The sequence below is a fragment of the Phodopus roborovskii genome, unplaced genomic scaffold (assembly GCF_943737965.1).
Source record: "Phodopus roborovskii unplaced genomic scaffold, PHOROB, whole genome shotgun sequence".
Classification (NCBI taxonomy): domain Eukaryota; kingdom Metazoa; phylum Chordata; class Mammalia; order Rodentia; family Cricetidae; genus Phodopus; species Phodopus roborovskii.
The window spans coordinates 19,522,250-19,545,194 of NW_026126540.1; the positions used below are offsets into that span (position 1 = coordinate 19,522,250).

Genomic DNA, 22,945 nt, shown 5'->3' on the forward strand with positions numbered 1-22,945 from the left:
CCTACAGCAGGGGTTGACAAACTTCTATAAGATTCAGAGCTAAATTTTTTTACGACTACTAGGAGTAGAACCCAAGGCCTCATATATCCCAGGCAAGCAATGTGCCACTAAGTTATACCCCTATATTATAGCGTTAGGGGGTTCACAGTATAACATATATATCTTAGCATTAAAAAACTTGGAAAATGTGAAGCACTATTCTCTTTTTTAAATTATAGTACAATACACAGAACCTAAACTGCACCATCTTCACCAGTTTTAACTGTGCTGTTGAGTGATGTTCACATTGTTGTACAACCAATCTCCAGAATTTTTCATCTCACAAAACTGAAAACATGTACCTAGTAAACAATGATTCCCCATTCTCCCATTTCTTTTGCTCCTTTCTGTTTCCCATGTCTGTGACAGTAAGGATCTTGTGTAAGTGGGATCATGTATTTGTCCTTCAATGTTCACTGATATTATAGTATGGCAGAATGTCCTTTCTTTATAAATGGCTGAATAATATTTATTTCCATTTACCACATTTTATCTATTCCTCTACAGATAAATGCAAACACCATTTCAAATTGGGGGGATATATTAAAAAGGCCACAAAACAAAGTAGGCCCTTAATTCCAGTTTTCCACACCCTGCTCTAGAGGCAAACAAATTAAAAAAAAAAAAAATAGAGCAGACTTTGCAAAAATTTCAGCCCCAAAGATCCATATATATCACACCCCAAGCCAAAAAGAACGCTCATACATCCATGATAATCACTACATATTTAAGTTGAAATGATATAACATTTAGTATCTAACATCCTGCTTGACACCCTTGACCTGGACAATCACTTGTCACTTGGAACCTGCAAATGCCTTTCTTGTTCCACACTGTTATGAGTCACTTGCTTTTAAGTATAGCACTCACTGAATTCTCATCCAATCACATGAAAGGGGTTCATCTGGCTTAATGTTGAAACTGCAAATCATTTACATTAGTGTTTTACCTGGTATCCAATGGTGTCACTGAAAGAAAGGAGTCCAAGCATGGCTTTGAGGTCAGAGTTTCCATGGCTAATGCCTGTGAGCTGCACACTGATTTCCCTCATAAATTCAAAAATCCTACTGTCTGGGTAAATGTACTGAATAACTGTGGGTCTCCTGGACTCATAGCTTGAAAACTACAGATCTAAGCCCTTCCAGGTCAGAGGACAAGCAGGGTCCAACACAAAATGTGCCCAACATTAGAGAGATAAGGGTGCTCAGCAATGGAAAACCAACGCAGGCCCTGAGAATTCAAAATCTTTAGAAAGGCAAGAAGCCTAGACCCTCCAAAGTTACAGACAGTAGGAGGTGACTTAGGTTGACATGGCCCTAGTCGACAAAGGAACAGATGTCTCAGCTAAGGAAAGCTTGAGTGCAGGCAGGCCTAGGGAAGGCTCAGCACACTAAGGAAAGAAGAACTACTTAAGGTGATCACATATCATATTTAGTGATGGTCACCTGTGTTTCTTTACTGCATATTCACATCTAGTATGTTTTTAGCAGTTTTTAGCTGTCACAGTAAGTTTTAACTATGATGTAGGTTCCAGAGGAGAAATCAGGGAGTAGAAGCTATAAAAAGTGAGGTTTTAATGTCTTTCTAGCAAAGTTTAAGCTGATATCTACTTGAGCACTGAGTCCACAGAAAACTTGGCAGTTTCCAGCTGCCCCTGCAGATGAACATCCTCAGATACTGACACTAGGAGCTAAGAGTTCTGGAGGCTCACAAGGGTCTGTATTTACCTTCAAACCCCATTCTGCTTCACGCTGAAGCTCACAGCTCCTACCAGGTGGCACTTTCTATACAGCTCCCTCTGACTCTTTACACACGCCCAGACTTCAGTGAGGTAGTCACGGTGAACCTGACACAGATTGCCTTACACTCTTAAATCAAGAGACAGCTGGGTCCTCCTGATAAAAGAAGATGGGCTCTGTGATGCTGTGATCAATGAAACAGAGTGGAGGTGACACCGCTCGGTCCCAGGTTCTGGCCTTAGGACACTGGCTACTTCTCCCAGGTACTCTCCAAGACTTCAGAACCTCCACTCTTTGGAGGCTGAGACCTCAACTAGGACAGGAGCTGGAACACCTCAGCTGCCATGCTGGGAGAAGCCCAGGCTATCCCTATGGAGAAGGGAGGAGGCCAAGGGGAGGGAAGTGTCCAGTCAGGCCCAAATGCTCAAACCCTGGATACAGTAATGACCTGAGTTGAGGCTCAGGCCTTACAGCCAGACTGTCCTGCTGTGCACTTAGTTAGCACACAGGTGGTGAATCTCACTAACAACCAATGGATGGTTTCCAGCACAAAGTCTAGGATGGGTTTCCAATACAGCACTAGAGCATTGGAATGTCAGCCTCTCTAAGCAACCTGACTTCTGCAGCTCCTCTCACAGCTAATCTGAGGCCCACTTGTTCCTACTGGGATCCTGACACAACACGAATGACAGTCATTGGGGCAAATATTCACATCCTAAACATTTCTTCTGACAAAACAGTAGAAGCACGCTTCTCTCTGAGGGTGGCTGTGACCGGGACTTGCTTACTTTCAAAAGATGAAATATGAATAGAATGACATGTGTCACTGCCAGATAGAAAGCGGCATGTCTCTCCCTCAGACATTGTGACAGGTGATGCAAGTTCCAGTGGTGATGGTTTTGTCAACCTGATCTCCAAGTAAGTACCTTCCTGCCTTACTCCCTGAAATAAAATCCGTTTCTTTAACCCTTCCTTGGTCTTCATGTCTCTGAAAATGCAGGCTAATACATCCAACCAATGAGCATTCAGCTTTGAAATACTAGCTTTGACAAGTTAACCAAATAGGCACAAGAGAAATAGCTCTCACTGTGGACCAAGTATTCCTTTAACTGAAGTTAAAAATAACCAACCAGCTTGGAATACCTACATCCATATCAACAGCTGAATTGATTTGCTTACTTAATACCACTTTCTTTAATATGACTTTTACAAAAGCATAATTTCGATCTATCTGTAAAAAATTTACCCTTTTCCATTTTCCATGCTCATGGATTAGTAGCATTAAAATAGTAAAAATGGTCATCTTACCAAAAGCAATCTACAGTTTCAACATAATCCACATAAAAATCCCAAAACAATTCTTTACAGGCCTTAAAAGAACAATACTCAACTTCATATAAAACAAAAAAACAACCAACCAAACAAAAAAACCCAGGATTGCTGGAGGTATCACCATCCATGATCTCAAGCTGTACTACAGAGGTATAGTAATGAAAACATCATGGTATTGGCATAAAAACAGGCACACTGATTAGTGGAATCAAATCAAAGACCCAGACATAAATTCAAACACTATGGACACTTTTTTTTTAACCAATAAGCCAAAATTACACAGTGGAAAAAAAAGAAACTATCTTCAACAAATGATGCTGGCATAAGTATATGTCAGTATATAGAAGAATGATAATAGATGCATATCTATCACCCTGCAGAACACTCAAGTCCTAGTGGATGAAAGACCTCACATAAATCTAGTTACACTGAACCTGACAGAAGAGAAAGTGGGGAATAGCCTTGAATGCATTGGCACAGGAGACCACTTCCTGAACATAACACCAGAAGCACAGACACTGAGATTGACAACTAATAAATGGGACCTCATGAAACTGGAAAGCTTCTGTAAGGCAAAGGACATGGTCAATAAGACAAAACAGCAGCCTGCAGAATGGGGAAAGATCTTCACCAACTCTACATCTGACACAGGGCTGATCTCCAAAACTAGACTTAAAAACCTAAATAATCCAATTAAAAATGGGGTATAGATCTAAACAGAGAATTCTCAACAGAAGAATCTCAAATGGCAGAGAAAAGCAGAGATCCACAGCTAAGCACTGAGCCTGGAATTCAGTTGTAGAGAGAGAAGAGTGATGAACAAAGAGGTCAAGGCCATGCTGGAGAAACCTGCAGAAACAGCTGACCTGAACAAGTGGGAGCTCACAGATCCCAACCAGGCCCCCTGGCAGTGGAACCAGTATTTATCCCTACCTAGTGCATGAACAGACACTTTGAGTGTCCATTCCCCATGGAGGAATACTCTCTTAGCCTAGATACATGCAAATAACTTGACAGACTTTGATGATCCCTCATGGAAAGCCTCACCTGCCCTGGGGAGTGGATAGGGGATGGGATGGGGGGTTGGTGGGGGGCATGGAAGGATGGGAGGGAGAGGGAACTTGGATTGATATGTAAAGTAAGATTGTTTCTAATTTAAATAAAATTTATTTTAAAAAAGAGAATTGTTCAACATCCTTAGTCATTAGGAAAATGCAAATCAAAACAACTCTAAGATACCAACTTACACCTGTCAGAGTGGCTAAGATCCAAAACATTAATGACAGCTTATGCTGGAGAGGATGTGGAGAAAGGGCAATGCTCCTCCACTGCTGATGGGAAAGCAAACTTGTACAGTCACTTTGGAAATCAGTATGACAATTTCTCAGAAAACTGAGAATCAATCTACCTCAGGACCCAGCTACATCACTCTTGGGCATATACCCAATGGATGAACACTCATACCACAAGGGTATTTGCTCAACTATGTTCATAGCAGCTTTATTTGCAATAGCCAGAAACTGGAAACAACCTAGATGCCCCTCAACCAAAGAATGGATAAGGAAAATGTGGCACATTTACACAATGTAACATTACTCAGCTGTTAAAAACAATGACATCAGGAAATCTGAAGGCCAATGAATGGAACTAGAAAAAAAAAAAAAAAATCATCCTGAGTGAGGACACCCAGACCCAGAAAGGCAAACATGGCATGTACTAACTAATAAATAGATATTAGATGTAAGATAAAGGATAACCATGCTACAATTCATAAATCCAGAAATGCTAGATAACAAGGAGGGCCCAGGATCAGGTGCATGGATCTCCCTGGGAAATAGAAGAGATCTCCTGGCTGGACTGGGGGTGGGTGGGTATAGGAATTTGAGGGATCGGGTTGGGGGTTGGTGGAGGTTGAGGGTACTAAAAGAGATGACTGGGAAAGGGGGGCATTTCAGGATCACATAGAAACCTGATGCAAGGGAAACTCCCACAAATCTACAAGGATGGCCCCAGCTAAGACTCCAAGCAATAGTGGATATATATCCTGAACCAGCCATCTCTCCTGTGATCAGATTGATGACTACCTCAACTGTCATCACAGAACCTTCATCCAGTTACTGATGGAACAGATGCAGAGATCCACAGCCAGACATTAGGCTGAATCCTAAAGGAGAATCCTGATGATGAGAGGGCAGAAAGATTGTAGGAGCCAGGGGTGCTAAGGACATCACAAGAAAACCCAAAGAAACAACTAACCTGGCTCATAGGAACACAGAGTCTGAACCAACAACTAGGGAGCCCGCATAAGACTTACCTAAGCTCTTTACATATATGTAACAATTGGGTAGCTTGGTCTACTTGTGGGACTCCTAACAAAGGGAGCAGGGCTTGCCCCTAACACTTTGGCAGGTTCTTGGGAACCTATTCCTCATACTGTATCGCCTTGCCTAGCCTTTCTACAAGGGGTGGTGCTTAGTCCTGCTGAAACTTGATATGCCATCTTTTGTTGATACCCATGGGAGGCCTGCTCCTTTCTGAACAGAAACAGATGAAGAGTGGTTGGAGGTGTGGAGAGGGAATGGGAAGAGAGGAGGGAGGAGAAACTGAGGTCAGGGTAGAAAATAAAAAGATAAATTTAAAAAAAAAATTATCCTTTTCCAAAAACATTCAAAGTAGGCTTCACATCTCTTATTCCAAAATCTGGAGGTCATATGTATTTGGTAATTCAAAACTTTTAGAAGAATGATGTATTTATTTTTCTGTCATGTTTTATATAAAAGCCTCAGAAGGTCTAGGTTAGCAAAATAAGCCATGTATATTATTAATATTTTCTCCAAAAAGCCTAAAAATATTAACACAAGTAGGTTAAAATCAACAACCTTGGGATGATTCAGGTAGAGGCAGACACCAAATGCACTTAGTATGGTTAAGTGGTGTGATGAACGAATTGATGAAAAAGTTCCGTGTTCAGGGCTCCTGAGTTACCCTTTTTCTCATGCTAGGGATTAAACCCAAGGCCTCACACATGCTCAGCACCCTCTTCTCCCAGCCCCACAGCTCTCTGTGTTCAACTTGTACATGACTGCCGAAAAAAGCCATGCAGCCCCTTGAAAAGAATTGTGTGAGCCTTTGCACTAAGCCAGAGGAATAAGTGGCCATGTGTCCATGTTGGATGAAGAAAGCACACACGGTAGAGCTCTGGAGTGTAGCGTCCCATGCACACATACAGCAGTAGGGAGAAACCTCAGAGGCTGTAATGTGGAGGAAATTTTAAGTATGGAATATCTGTATGATTTATGAGGCAGAGAGAATAAGTCCGCCTTTATAAGCTGCCTACACTGATGACAAGTGACTAAAAAGTTATGCATGGTGTAGAGAGTGCACAAAGGACTTTTATTTGGAGGACTAAGGCTCTTTTGTCAGGGCACCAGACCTGACGTTTGCAAAGCATAATGGGAATTCCTACTGCAGACCTGAGCCTAGACATGAAGTAACCTTTTCAGCACCCAAGGGGAAGATGCAAGAAATAGGGTATGACTGCTCCCAGTGGGAAGTCCTCAAGATACGCTCAGCTCTGACATCTCTGCATTCTGTCCCTGGGCTGCTGCTCTGGGTCACACTCCTATCAGTTGTCACTAAGAGAGCCAGAGGTGGAGGGGAGGTTGTCCCTGCCTTCCTAATCCTTTCAATTCTAAATGGTAAAAATACAAACAGCCCTGCCCCCAAATGAAGAATAGGAAAAAAAAAAAAAAATAAGGAAGAGAACAATAAACCGGGTGTTAGTGGTGCATACGTTTAATCCCAGCACTCTGGAGGTAGAGACAGGCTGATCTCTGTGAGTTCGAGGCCAGCCTGGTCTACAGAGCTAGTTCCAGGACAGGTTCCAGCATAATACAGAGAAGCCCTGTCTCAAAAAAGAGCGGGGAGAGAGAGAGAGAGAGAGAGAGAGAGAGAGAGAGAGAGAGAGAGAGAATACTAAATGGGAAATATCCTGAGAACTGTTAGTAATGGATAAAAATTAAAGAATCTTAATTGGGGAGTTGCAAATTAAAGTCTAATACAGTAACATTCACTTTTCATTTGTGTGCTGCTCTTCTGTTTGCTTTGATTTGGTTTTCCATATTTCTCAAGTCTAAGGATATGCGCACACTCTATAGTGACACAGCCCAGAGAACAAAACCCATGGTAGCTCCTCAGGAAGTATGCTCATCTCTGTGGATTCGGATGTTGAACACTCACCCTTCGTGCCCATTACTCACTCGTTCCTAAGTGGCGTGAGGAAGTGAGGTGGAAAGGTTTCCACAACAGCTCTGTGAGTCGGAGCTCATCCACAGTTACAAACAGCTCACTATTGTACGCTATAGGGAGAGCACAGCAAGATGCTCTCCTGCGCCAGAGCACCGCAGGGTATCTACAGATAATGGTGATGTGCCATACCATTGAAAAGCTACAAGTTGAGTTTTCACCACAAAGAAATAATAAATATTTGAGAAGCTAAATGTGTTTAACTTAACTCCAACATTATGTTAATATAAATATGTATCCAAACATCACTTGATAACCCATTAGTATGTGAAAATAATTTCCATCAGTATTGAGCATTAAAGTATATTAATATTAATAACAAAATAGTGTGGAAAGTAGTAATAATAGTTATCACTATTACAATAGTTACCAATAGCATTATTTAATGTCAGCAGGTCAGTGAGGAAAACATGGGAATAAAAGAGGAAGAAAGACTATGAGAAGGAATGTATAATTACTGCAAAGACTGACAATCTGTATTCCACTGTATTCCACTAAAAAGAATAGTTCTTCTGCATACAGATTTAGAGACTTCCAAAGCCAGACACTTACCCCATCCCAGGACCTCAAAATACTGGCAAACAGGACAGCCCAGAAACACGGAAGGTACCTGTGTTCCTATGGCATGCCTTACATTTCCCAAGACAGCTCTAATTCCACAGACTTGGCCTCTTTGTGCCTATAAAACACTAAGTAACCCGAGGAAATGCCATATCAGACCAAGTGCAGTTTGTTTCACAAAATGTGTTCTAAGATCAAAGGGTACTGAACATCGAGAGAGACAGCTCCACTGAGACTGCAGCTTGGTAACCAGATGTGCCTGCCATCAGCACACACCGTGACCCTTCAGCGCTGCTAGATTCTGGCTTTTCTATTTCATGAAATGAGAACATGTAAAACAAAATTTAGATATGCAGAAAGAAGAGCGTTTCACCCAAGCCACATTGTAAATTAATTCTTGTTCCTTTCCCAATCAGGGAAAAGACTCCTTAAAATTAGAATTCTTTGTCCATGGGTGTCTCATATAAACTCTCAATCCTGACTTATTAAATGTAAAATGAGAGTCGTAAGGAATTCAGAGTGGTACTAAAGAGACAGCCAACCTTTGATGGGACCTTAATGTGATTTCATTTTAATTTTTGCTGTCACAAAATTGTTAAAATAGAAAGTGATGTTGGGTTAAGGAGAAGGTAAAGCTCTGGGACCTGTGCTACCTCTGCCCTCTCCATGTCCACCTCAGTTCATGAAAGATGTGGCCCAGAGGACAGTTTAACAGAACATTCACAGCAACCCCACCCATGACCTGAAGTAGACTCCAGAGTCACACTCTGCTACACACTGTCTTACTTGACATTCCGCAACACCAACTTACACCATGGCTATTTTTAAGACCCTATTTTTAAGAACTTTGGGAACAAGAAGAAGGTGGTTATATCCACTGCTGAGTCATTACACTGTGCTATCTTCCCTCAGCTTCCCTCAGTAATTCCAGTAACAGAGGGAGGATGGTCTCAGGCGATCACTGACCTTATGGAGAGCAGGAGCCAATACTGGAACCAAGAATCCATTGTATATGTAGCTGACAAGCTGGGTGCGGATCAAGGGGTGAGCCACCTGAGACAGAGCAGAACACAGGGTTCAACCTCTACAGTACCTTAAAACCAAGAAATTCTGTGTCTATGTTACATTAAAAGGGAAACCCAAATTTGGACCATGTTCATCGTTAAGTAATACTTCAGACCACATAATGACATGATTTTTAAAAACATCTATGGCAGTATAAACAGCTAAAGTTATGCTTCTGAATATAGAAAAACTGTTCATTTTAAAGCTGACGTGAAAAAGACAATGAATAGACTATGAATAAATCAATTAGAAAGTATAATTTTTGCTCCTAAACTCCCTCTGGGCTCTATATCCATTTGTGCTACCTTTGTGAGAGTGTAACTATAGAAAATGATAATTAAATACCCTTAATGTGATGACAGAGAATCTTGAAGATGTATTTTCTAATATTTATATTGGGGAGGAAAGGATCTGTAAAATGTTCTTTAAAAAAGTGGATAGCTGTTTAAAAGCAGAAAACATAGCTGGTGGTACTGAGCTTCCCAAATATGATATTCAAAATATATGGTAACATGGACAAACCTTTACTAATATTTTTATAAGTAATCCTTTTAGGGGTTCCTTAACCAAAAATAATTATTTTAATGTTTTAAAATAATGTTTACCTTCAATTTCAAATAAATACATATTTTCCCTGTTCTTCACCCCAACATTATTTAAAAGTTTTAAAATAATGTTTGCCTTTAATTTCAAATAAATATATAATTTCCCTGTTATTCACCAGGCACATTAGCTTTACTGAGAGAGAAGAAAGAGAGAGATGGAGAGAGAGAGAGAGGTTCAGCCAAATAATAAAGTAAAAAGCAATTTCTAGGGAAGTAAGGCTAGCTGTTTAAATTACTGGCAATCTCTGTGAGCATTTGAAGAAGAGCTAATAGTGGTTCCGTCATTTTTATTCCATACATTTCTACAAGGAAATGTTGATAGACTATAATATTAAAGGGAAAATCATTTAAGATGCAATCCATTTATCTTAAATACAAATAAAACTTCCTTTGACTTAGCAATAAAAATGAGATGGAAACTAAAGTAATTTACTTTCATTTTCCTCCAGAAGCTATTTCTTTATTTGGTAGATAAACAGATTATAACTAACATTTTTCACCCTAAAAAAAAATTCACCATAAAACAAACCTGACTACTTAATAAATCCAATATTAAGGTAATATTTATGCTACATAGATGAAATTTTGATGAAAACTTAGTACACCCTTTAAACATATATAAAATTGGATTTTTATTGGAAACAGTAAGAAGAAATCTGAAGGTAAAAAATCTAATGAAAAAGCCAAATACACAAGAGTTCAGTGGCTGTTTTTTCCCCCTAAAGCGAGCCAATTTCAAAGAAAATTTAATTTGTGTAGCTAAGAAGATTGTTAACTTCTTCCAAACTCAATTGGGATAACAATATTCTTTATGTAGTGTGCACCATTAAGCAAAATAAAATGTTTTCCTTTGTAAGCTCCCAGGAAGACCTTGAAATAAAAGGGTTATAATTTGGAGTACTTAAGCAGCCTAAAAATATCTATTTAATGAGCCAGCCAGTGAACTTATTTTTGATGGGTAAGTGGATAATCAAAACAGAATAACACTTTTTATGGAGAAAATAAAATCTTTTCATTTGTTCTCAATTGAAACTTTCAGAAGCCTATCAAACATTTTCACTCATTTTGAGATATTCAATAGGATTCAAGCAACGCATCATGATTCTATAAGTACTTCTCAAAATTAGTGAAGGGTTACTTTTTGAAGCAATCTGAATAATGAGGGGGGCTTATGCACTCAAATCCCCAGCAAGAAATAAGCTCTGAGCAGACTGGAGCCCACGATGGCTTATGCTGTTGTAGTACCTGGATGACTGCGTTACAAAACTCCAAAGAGTTCATGAATTGCACTAGGGAAGGCAGCAGAAGCCAGTCGTCTTTCAGAAGACAGTGCCACTCTTCACCCTTTTCTTCCAGCTTTGTGGGCAGGGATGAGTAGAGGCCACTAAGTCCAGTCGCAAGTACCTGCATTCAGAAATAAAAGGCAAAAGAGTCTTGTCTGAAGTTCATGGTCTACACCTAACACTTCACAAGGATGCCCGTGTTACTGGTCCAAAGACAAAACTCTGAGTAGCAAGATAAGAAGATAGCAACTATCTAGGACAGGTTAATCTTATTCTATGGGTATTAGAGGAAGGATACCCCAGCAAATAACAAGACAAAAACCAGAGCTACTTAGCTACTAGTCAAGACATTGATAAAGGTGACTCATTTCTTATGTCAGGCACCAGGATGGGCTAAGAGTCAACAAATGAGAAGGAGAAGCACAAAGATGAATGAAATATGAGACCCATATCCATGAAGTTCAAGGAAGGGACAAACTCTTAAGAAACAGGACAGCACAACTTGGAGAGTGACAACAGAGAAGATGTCAGTGCAAACACTGCAGCCTATGGGAGGCAGCCTGGGATAGAGTGGTCCAGGACAGGAGGCTGTACAAGCAAGGACTCTGAGTAGTTTTATGAGAAAGTTGGCTTGCGTGTTGAGGGTCATGACTGATACTTACTAGCAAGTTTACATGTCAGAAAATATTTTCATATGTATTATTTTCTTCAACCATCGCAAACAATATATAACTGGGTGGGGAGAAACATGGGTCACTGAGATAGTGACAAAAGTTCAGTCACAGCTAATGTGGGTCTACCCTGAAGTATCAGTGGGGTCTCAATGCAAAATGGAGGAGGAGGATCTAACCAAGGCAACCAGTTCTAAGTAATAACTGGGATTTATCTTTCCCTTTGCACATAATTCTTAAAACTACTGTGACAATAATCGGGCCTGGCAAGTGAGATTAAGAACTTTAAACTGTCAAGTTCTCCAACTTGATCATTAAGAAGAGGCTTTTAAAGAGGAGTGAGAAACGGATCCCTCTTCATGCCAAGTGCGTACAGGGTAGACTGGAGGAGCACTGACTTTCACAGGGGCAGCGGTTTCCACTGGCTATGCAGCATCTCAGACCCCTGACTCAACAGATGTACAGAATGACACAGACAGCACACAAGAAATCAGCTGGCTCAAAGATAAGGGTGCCTGACGTCTCACTGCCTGAGCTTTATTCCTGGAAGCCGCACGGGGGAAGCAGAAGACTGAGCCCTGTGAGTTGTTCTCTCATCCCCATACCAGATCATACCATGACACGTGCATGCCCACACATACACTCACAGGCATGCACAGTATACATAAATAAATAGCTAAAATAGAAAGGAAAACAAAAACAAAACAGAAGTCAATTACAAAAGACATCACTCTAGCATAAAGCCTGAAGTGACTCAAAGGGATGGAAACTGAGGAAAGTATTCTGAGCCCAGAATAGAAATAGTGGCATACCACACTGATCTCCCAGCCCATCGAGAGACAAACAAGAAATTATAATAGTGTTAGAAACATTCGCAACACACAATAGCAAATTTGGGACACTGTGACATGCAAAAAGCTCTTCACTCTGACTTGAGGATAGGGGGTGAAAATGGAAACTGGTCTTAGAAGTACTGTCTAGGGTGCTGAAGAGTAAACAGGAGCTAGCCAGAAAATAAATGATAGAAGGAAAAATATTTCAAGCAGAGGAAAGCCTGTACAAGAGCTGAATGGAGAAAGAAGAAACTGTATCCTCAGGACTAAGAATCCCAGCTCTGTCAGAACAGAGAGGACTGGTCATACGAACACCCTGCAGGGTTCTGTGGCCCTGCACAGAAAGCTTGTGAGACATCTGGATGGAGAGCCTTATGGACAGCTATGTGGGTCTGATGCCTGGGAGGGGGCTCTGGGCTAGAGGTGGGCATCTAGAGCTATCCTTGTGGAGGTGGCACTTGAGAATAAAACCAAAGAGGATGAGGAAAGGAAGACCGTGGAAAGTAAGAAAGGTGAAATAATCCACAGAGCCTGGCACTGGGAACAAAATACAGAGAAGGCTTGCAGACAGAAATGTTCAAGTCCAGGAGAAAAACAGACCTACTGTTACCTCTCCTCTCTCCTTGGTGAGGTGGCTACCTCTCTGGCATATACTAGTTACTATCTGTCTTCTCTCTCTCTCTATCTCTCTCTCTCTCTCTCTCTCTCTCTCTCTCTCTCTCTCTCTCCTGGTTTGACTTGGTCACATCACTCTACACTGCAGAGATGGATGATTGATACAGTCAGGTGTGTTGACTCTCAGATGTGACCTTCCAAGAGTAACACAATGAGAGACCTGCTGGCAGCCCAAACCATCCAGCAGCTATAGCCACTGGAGCCTTGGTCCTGTACCCACAAGGAGAGGTGAGTACTTGGCCTTCTCCTGCCACCTCCCCATTAGAGGCCCTTGACCAGGGCAGGTAGCTCTGTCCTGCCCACCGAATCCCCAGAGACCTGCTGGCAACCCACACCATCCAGCAGCAGCAGCCAGTGGAGCCTTGGCCCCGCACCCACTGGGAGAGGACCCGCCTGCACCCACTGAAAGAAGAGATGGGAAGATGACAGTATAAGAACACATTCAACAACATAAAGAGTAATATGCCACCATCAGAGGCTAGGGGTTCTACACCAGCAAGACCTGAACATCCTATGCAGATAAAGCAGAAGAGAACAACCTTAAAAACAACTTTATGAACATGATAGAGGTCCTTAAAAGGGAAATGAGAAAATCCCTTAAAGAAATGAAAGACAAACAAAAAAATTGGAAGAAATGGAGGGAAAGACCAAACCAAAAAATGCAAGAAATCAACAAATCTCTCAAAGAAAGCAAGGAAAGCCAAAAACAAACAATAACAACAAACCCCAAAAAACCTGACAGATGAAGGAAACAATTCAAATGGTTCAAGACTTGAAAACTGAAGTAGAGCTGAAATAAAGACAATAAAGAAAACACAAACTGAGGGAATGCTGGAAATAGAAAAGCTGGGTAAATGATCAGGAACTACAGATACAAGCATAACCAACAGAATACAAGAGACAGAAGAGAGAATCTCAGGTGTTGAAGATACACTAGAGGAAATAGAGTCATCAACCAAAGAAAATGTTAAGTCCAACAAATCCTTAGCACAAAATATCCAGGAAATGTGGGACACTGTGAGAAGACCAAACCTAATAAGTATAGAAGAAGGCAAAGAAGCCCATTTCAAAGATGTAGACAACATATTCAACAAAATCATAGAAGAAAACTTTCCCAACCTAAAGAAAGGCATGCCTATGAAAGTACAAGAGGCTTACAGAACACCAAATAGACTGGACCAAAGAAAAAAGACCCCTCAACACATAATAATCAAAACACCTAACATACAGAATAAAGAAAGAATAGTAAGAGCTGCAAAGGAAAAATGTCAAGTACCATATAAAGACAGAGATACCTGAATTATACCTGACTTATCCGTGGAAACTCTGAAAGCCAAAAGATCCTGGATAGACTGCATAGAGATCCTACAAACACTAAGAGATCACAGATGCCAGCTCAGACTACTATACCCAGCAGTTTTCAATCACTATAGATGGAGAAAACAAGATATTCTATGACAAAACCAGATCTAAACAATACATATCCACAAATCCAGCCCTACAGAAAATACTGAAATGAAAACTTCAATCCAAGGAAGTTAACTACACTCACAAACACACAGGCAATAGATATCCTACATTACCAAAATCCAAAAAAAGGGGGGGGGGCACACACAATACCACCACCACCACCAAATCCAAAACTAACTAGAGTAACACAATGAATTCAATGATAAGAGAACATAGGCCTGAGAGGTCTTAGCACAAAGAAACCCAAGGAGAAACAAGGAGCTGAGATGGTATAGGAGCCCACACTATAGAATAAAGGACAAAGAGAGAAACAGATGGACCGTATCAACACTAGAGATAATACAGATATATTTATTTGTTCTATTTCCTAGTAACCTTTATTCACCCATACATTAACTCACTCATTAAAAAAAATATCCTGACTACTTAATTTTAGGTCTGGTGCTAAGTATAGGAAACAAAGCAGTAAGCAAGATTGATCCTTTATCTCTTTAAAAATCAGGGCATCTGTGGTTCCCCAAGGAAAATGTCCTCTATTTAAAGTGCTTAATTCCTTGTCAACATACCCATACAAATCACTTTAATACTAGTTGTGAATGTGACCCAAATGAGTTCTCTGTTATAAATTAGAAACCTCTGACAAAAGCATATGGAGCCCAAAGTCCTCCTAGAAAAGAAGCCTAATCTTGATGCTACGTTTTAAAGTCAATTACATTTGCTAACTCATGCTAAATTAACCACAGAACAAAGACTTTAATTCTGTGTTCTCCTAGTTTCTTAACCACGTTGAGGCTCTGAAGATGAATTCATACAGACAAGCCTAATTTGTCTGACTAAAAAGCTGGGAATAACTATTTAGTATATCAATATAATTACAGCAACATTAATTTTCAAATTACATACATCAGTGACAGTAATTAAAAATAACACATACCTAATACTCACTTTTAAAGTGAATATTCCAAAAGGGTATGACTGGGATATGAGCAGAAGGAAACCTGCCCAGACAGAAAGACACACCCTATGCAGAAGTGACAGCTGCTAGGGCAGGGTGTCCCCACCAGGGTCCTGCCACTATAAAATAGGGCTAGGAATTAGCCCAGCTATTTTCCTCAGAATGACAAAACAAAACAAAACAAAACAAAACAAACAAACAAAAAATAAGAGAAATATTCTGAAAAATTAAAAGCACTACACATTCTTCAAGACAGGAGTGTGAGTCTTCACAGCTATTAACAACTGCATCCCCTTCCAAGGCTTTGAGTTCAGACTCATTTAGGTAGATTACACACAGTTCTAGAACATGGGCTCTGAGCCATTCATAAGCAAGGGTGGTGCTTAGAGGGGGAACAAGTCAGGCCAGGAGAGAAGGAGAGGCCAACCTCCAAGCCAAGGATCACAAACAAGACCCTGGAGAACACGGTCCGAGACAGCAGGACCAGAGGAAGAGAGGCAACAGGAGATGTGTAAGCAGTGTTTATTTTCTGTTTTGTTTTGTTCCTAGATTCAAGAACTAACATCAAAAGTGATTTTCTTTCAAATTTCACTGTGTAACTTGAAAACCAAATTATAAAAAGGCACCTATGTCTGCATTCAACAGCTAATTAAAAATAAAGTGTCCATAAACTCTTTCAGCCTTTTATTGATTCTAACTACAAAAATTGTGAAACATTGCTTATTTTCAATTTATTAAAATCAACCAAATACTTTTCACTTATCATGTCCCATAAGTATTTTTAAATGAAATTATCATGGGCTGAGAGATGACTCAGCAGGTACATCATCGCTGCATAAATGTGAGGCCAGGGTCCTGATCCCCAGCACCACACAAAAGCCAAGGAGGTGTGATGAGTATAATTTCAGTGCTCAGAAAGTGGAGACAGGGAATCCTGGAGCAAGCTAGACAGCTAGACTAGCCAAAATGACAATGACCAGCTTCAGCGCAAAGATAAGGGTGAGTGATCAAGGAGGAAAGCTGACATCAAGCCCAGGTGCACGGGAACACACCACACACACACACACACACACACACACACACACACAGAGAGAGAGAGAGAGAGAGAGAGAGAGAGAGAGAGAGAGAGAGAGAGAGAGAGAGAGAGAAGACAAGAAAAGGAAAGATTACCATATAGGACCATATGGATAGCAGCAGTAAAAAGCAATAACTTCTTGACAGTCTGGTGTGGTAATGCTACAACAAGCAGTTTTAGTATCAGACAAATGTGTTTTTGAGCCAGATTCTGCTATTAACTGGTGGTTACTAAACTTTCTAAACTTAAATGAGCTATTGTAAGGATTAAAGAAAATAACCTATACATGATTAGTGCAATGGTTTGCACATGGCGATGGAGGAAGGGCAAGCCAAGCACACAGCAGTGAGCAAGTTAAAGTCGATCTTTAAACATCCCATGGTGCTCGGTTAATTTTAGCAAAAACAAAGATTTTTAGCAGATAGCTTTGGTGGGAAGCTAATAGCAAAACACCTGTTAGATACCATTTGATACAACTTGCCAAAATAAAAGACCTCATAAATTCTGGATACCTATGGCTCTGTACCTAAAGGTTGCCACTTTGATTTGCATTGTTTGACTTATGTATACTAAGTTTGATCTCTTTGCCAACATGTGATGCATGGTCTAAGTGTAACCATCAACATTTGGTTAAAAAAAACCAAAAAAAGGGAAATAGGATCATTTAGTGTCCAACCATTTGTTGCTACCAGATTGCTCTCTATGACATGAGAGAGCAGAACCAGCCAGCTCTTTTATCAACTTTGAAGACAAAAGTTTCCAAAAGAGGTCTAATTTGCTAAGAGAGTCATTACTCTTCCAACAGCCTGATACTAACACATTTTGACAATCATACTAATTAGAGAAAGCTCTTTGTCAATTGTGGCCCTTAGCTGGTTGGTTAATAGAGTAGGCTTTTATCTGCAATATAAAGGGGCCTTTTTATTTTAATTATGTTGTCAGATGTAATTATGGAAAACTGGGTATAAAAGAGATTATGGGCTCTATCCTGAGGGACAAACTAACACAAGAAACTTGTCTTCCATTTTAGCAAATAAGGTCAGCTGGCAATGTTGTTTTCCCTCCAATTTTAATGAACTGTACAATGTTTTAAAGTGCATGTTTTATAAAAGCAACAATTAGTGAAATCAGCTTAAACACAGTTAATGGAAACTTAAACATTAAAACCACAACCAAATTCTTCTCTTGATATATTTCAATTTTTAGATTTTGAAGTATTACAGATAAGCAGAAAATAATAGAATTGAAAACTACCAGCAATACTTTTCAGACTTTATTGTTTTGCTATAGTTTCTACAGAATATTCTGGATAGTTTTCAAAAACTACCACAGCACATGCTGGGTGCAGGGCTGAGTGAGAGACTGCATGCATGAGGGTCTGGGTTCAATCAATACGCAGTGCCAACAATCAGCACAAACCTATTCCGCCCTATGGACAAATATACAGTGGCATGTATTCACATTAAGAGTACCACAGAGCATATTTTCACTACCCTAATAAACCCCATGTTTTGCCTGCCTACTTTGGAAGATGCTTCTCATGTTATTAATACCATAGTTTTTTCCTTTCTATCATGCCATCCACTGGACTCAAACAGCATACAGCCTTTTCAGTTTGCCTTCTTTCAACTTGGTGGTATGTCTTTAAGGTTCCCATGGTCTTTCCATGATTTGTTAGGTCATTTCTTTTAGTTGATTAATATTTTCAACTAAGATAATATCTTAGTTGCTTCTACAATTTTAAAAAAATATAAGCAGCTAGAAACATCCATGTTCAGGTTTTTGTGTGGATATAAGTTTTAACTCCTTTGTGTAATACCAAGGAAAGCATATAACAGTATGTTTTGTAAAAAACTGTCAGGACTGGAAATACAGCTCAGTAGTTAAGAACACTGAATGTTCTTCCAGAGGACCTGGGTTCGATTCCCAGAACCCACAGGTGATTCATAATACCCTGTAACTTCAGGTCCAGAGAACTAAATGCCCTCTTGACCTCCACAGGCACGACATGCATGCTCAGACATACATGCAGGCAAAATACCCATGCACATAAAAATGAATAAGTAAATACACTTTAAAAAGAAAAGAAACTATCAAACTGTCTTCCAAAGTAGCAATACCAATTTGCATCCCCACCAGTATGTGTGTGTGTGTGTGTGTGTATGTATGTATGTATGTATATAAATGAATCCCTATTCCCACATCCTTGCCTGCACTTGGTATTGTTCCTATGGCCTGTTCCCATGAACCCCTCTATATGATCATCCTATCTCCATGCTAAGCAGACATCCCCACCCCCACATACATTTCTAAATGTCTTTTAGGAAGTATGTTACTCCTGGTCTAAAATCACCCATATGGTGTTTACTAACAACAACAAAAAAATCTTATCTACCCATAGCAACTTGCCTTGTCTATTCCAAAAAAACTCACCAGGACTTTCCAAACTATGCCACATATGCAAGGCTACATGATTTATAAATACTAATAAAAAGAATAGACAATAGCAATGTTCACTGGGCTCAGACAGTATTGATAGCTATTATTCAACCAAAATTAACCAGAGACCTATGAACCCCTGAGAAATCCATACTGCTCCCATCTTTTCCTGGTGCTGACTGGGCATTGGCTACTCCAACATGTACCACTTTGTTTCCAGGCCATGGATTAATAAACTGTATGAAGTAGAGAATTTTTTTCTTTCTGGAAATATGTATTCATTTTTTAAAAATAAAATCAATGCTTTAGACCTATAACTAACAGCCATTATCTTGCTGAGAAACAAATTAATTTGTGAAAGTAGCTGTGGGGGATCTTACCACATGCCTTGAATCGGTGGAGCAAAGTCAACCTGAAAGTTTTCAAAGTGCAAGCTTTACCAACCTCTACACATATACTCTTAGAAAAAAAAAATAAAAAAATGTTCCCAACACAATAAAAATGAATTGAGAAATGGTTGCAAGTCTAGAGTTATATTTTGACCTACTACTGCTAACCCAAATTCTAGCTTTGACACTTGGATACCTCTGCTGCCTCCAAGCCAGTTCCTCTGAACATCTTTCCATGACAGGAACAACTTGGAATAAATGGAAAATCATTTACTATTGTCACATGAGAGGAAATGGGTGAGATGGGAGGAAAGCACAGCCAGGAAAGGGACTTACTGGACAGAAGTAGGTATTCTCCACAATGTGATTGGCCACCATGCTGTTCTCAGCAGAGAGAGACATGATAAACAGCAAAGCATCCCGAGCTTGCTGGCCTACTGTGCCCTCTCGATGAATGAAGGGTATCAGAAGAGAGAAGATAAGGAAGTTGGCGGCCCCCTGGTCCTCACTGGTGTGGAAGAAGAGTTCCAGAATGGATGGATCTTTGGCAAGGATGGAGCAGAGCTGGTTGAGCAGGACAACAAGCTTCCTCTCCACAGCAGGGGTGGCTGTTCCTGAACAGGAGCTCAGCAACATCATCAGCGGTTTCAGGATGGGCTTATGATGCAGCAGAGGCTGGTATGACTGGGTGACCAACATCTCATACATCTTTAGCTGCTCGATTTTGGTTTCATCGGTGAATTCCCGTCTCAAGCTCCAAAGGAAGAGCTTCTCCATAATGTTCTCACAGACCACAAATTCCAGAATGGGCCCCATCGCAGCATCCTTGGCTTGTTCTTCAATGAGCAGAAACAGCATGTGCTCTACATAGTTCTGCACAGCACTGGCCTCATCTGGGGGGATGGACCCATATTTTGCCTGGGTGTTCTTCAAGGGGTCATGCTTCTCTAAGATCTTCACAACCTGCAACATGTCAACCACCTGTCATCCATTGCTGTTCACCATAATTCCCAAAACACACTACCACTGATTTTTACAAAACACAGCAGCCATTAAACATAAGATATCTCTAATTATCTAGAGACCACTAGTACAAAAGTTAAGGCCCCTAAAATTCAAAATTAGTAATTACTTTTATATTCAAAGAGAAAACAAGTTACTTTTCCTCTAAACTATCTATAACATAGCATTGCCTTTTTAAAGTTTCAAATGCATTTAACAAGTGAAGGGAAACCTGACTATCCACATTCTCCGGTAAATGAAGTTGTTCTACAGACTTCAGCAGAACAATGTAGATCCTTACATGCTCTTGACAAACACCATGACTCACTTCTCCACTTGGATGGGCACCTTCCCTCTCCAACCAGCACAGCAATAGAACAATTAATAGAAGATGAGAAAGGGTAAGCATAGCAAGTGGAATTGGTTTCTAACAGAAAGAACCAAAACCTGGAGTAAAAGTATCTTGTACTTTTAGCCAAAATAAATAAGTAAATCAATAAATACCTCTCAGATAATAAATTATAAAACAAACTTCTTAAGTTTGGAGTGATACAAAAATTTTGGACACAGTGATAGAAATAGTTAATGAAACAAAACTAGACACTACCTAAGCCATGGGTAAGGTAAATAGATTGTCAGTATCTGTATAGTCATGCCACTTCCCTGGTTTATTTCTTTTCCTTCCCACTGCTGGAATCTGAAGTTCCTGACCTCACTGCCCATGGATACTTCTACTTGGGTGCCTGGAAATGTAAACAACTTTTATCTTAACTTCCATTTACCTTAGTGACATAGGCTATCTATGATAATCCCATCCAATTCACTACCTTTAAAACACTCCACCTGGTATTTTTAAACTACCTGACATTTTACCAATGACTCTATCTTTGCTTCTGTTTGCTTCTCTGAACAGCATATAATGCAATGTTTGCCTTCAGCGGTTCCCTCCTGGCCCAGCTCTATGATGTGTTGTTACATGTTCTGTATTTAGGTAACAGTTTTTTCCAAGTTGTTGCAGAAGCTGGAAAATATACAATGCCATGTCAGCATGCATGAGCAATAAGGGAAATTATTTCTCAGGAAAAAGTCTCCATTTCTCACCTGTCAAAAGCAGGAGAAAGTATCTTTGAGGACCAGTAATTATATCCTGACAGAATGAATGCATTTCCACACTATCTGTGATCTCTATCAATTTTCATCATAAAATTGATAATACTGTTTCACAAAGGAAACGGTGACCCCCAACACTTATGAGTTGACATTTTTCATGAGGAAGGGCATTTCTTGAGCAGCTATCCAAATGACATATAACCCATTGACGGGTAGCCATGAGGCAACCACAGGACATCCTCTTGCCTCCTACCTCCTGAGAGCAGCTACTACCCTACACCTTCTCAGGTGCTGCAGAATTTCCTGCAGGCCTACTGAGCTTACTTTGAGAACATCTGCATAGAGGAACACAGTAACACACTGGTCCTAAAGGGGCTTTTATTTCAACACCACACTCTCCAGCCCACAAAGTTCCCAACTTGAAGGTTCTGTGTTCTGAAGGACAAATTAGCTTGTGCTTTGCCAGTGCTATGATTCGAAGTCCATCTGTTGAGTCTACCTGTGAGAACTATATTTACAGCTAGGCCTCCAGGTAAAGTGTGATTACATTTCTCACTCAGACTGTGTAAACTGTCCAACCTGAGACTGCTTTATGTATGGGTAGTGGCATGCCAAATCACCTCAGTCTTTCTAAAAAAAAATAATAATAATAATCTGGCAATGTGTAACAACAGTTATGAACTCGTTCTTGGCCTTTGACGATTCTGATTTGAGGGGAAATGCCTAAAATGTTTATGTCAGCACTCTCTTCCAATAATGAGAAATAAAAATACTAATGATCCAGGTGGTCAAAAATAAGATAATTATAACCAAATACATCACCATACAATATAACTACTGCAATGTAAGTGATACTGTAATATTATCACATGCAAATTATTTACAAACACATATAAATTATTTACAAATGTAAATAATTTGCTAAAAAGCAAACATGGGGCTGGAGAGATGGCTCATCCCTTAAGAGCACTGGCTGCTCTGGGAAAGGATTCAGTTCCCTAAATTCACACAGCAGCTCATAGCCAGCCCTCTACAACTCCAGTTCCAGGGAGTCCAGCACCCTCTTCTGGCCTGTGTAGATACCAGGAACACACAATGCACACACTTACATGCAGGCAAACACTCATACGCATAAAATAAATCAGAAAAAAATTAAGAAAAGCAAACAAAGCTGAGCAATATCATATGCCTGTAATCCCAACACTTAGAAAGTGGATCACAAGTTCAAGGTCAGCAAGGAGTATACAGCAAGTTCCTGTTCAACAGAACAAAAAGGGAGGGAAGGTATAGGAAGGAACAAAGATACATTAGATTTTTAAGATCAATTAATTCTTTGCTGTAAGTTGCTGTGAGTTCATACTATAAAAAATGAAAGTAAAAAAATTGTATTAATGTCT

The 22,945-nt window shown here is 40.0% G+C and overlaps 1 protein-coding gene across 1 annotated transcript in view; it reads right to left on the reverse strand.

Annotated features, from left to right (window-relative positions):
- Positions 1-22,945, reverse strand: part of Fhip1a (FHF complex subunit HOOK interacting protein 1A) — a 131,859-nt gene that overhangs the window by 53,298 nt on the left and 55,616 nt on the right. Inside the window, exons 3-5 of the mRNA XM_051198863.1 lie at positions 19,773-20,399; positions 10,892-11,050; positions 8,943-9,029 (exon numbers count right to left, since the gene is read on the reverse strand). Of these exons, the coding sequence (XP_051054820.1) occupies positions 8,943-9,029; positions 10,892-11,050; positions 19,773-20,399 (873 nt within the window). The remainder of the gene's footprint in view (positions 1-8,942; positions 9,030-10,891; positions 11,051-19,772; positions 20,400-22,945) is intronic.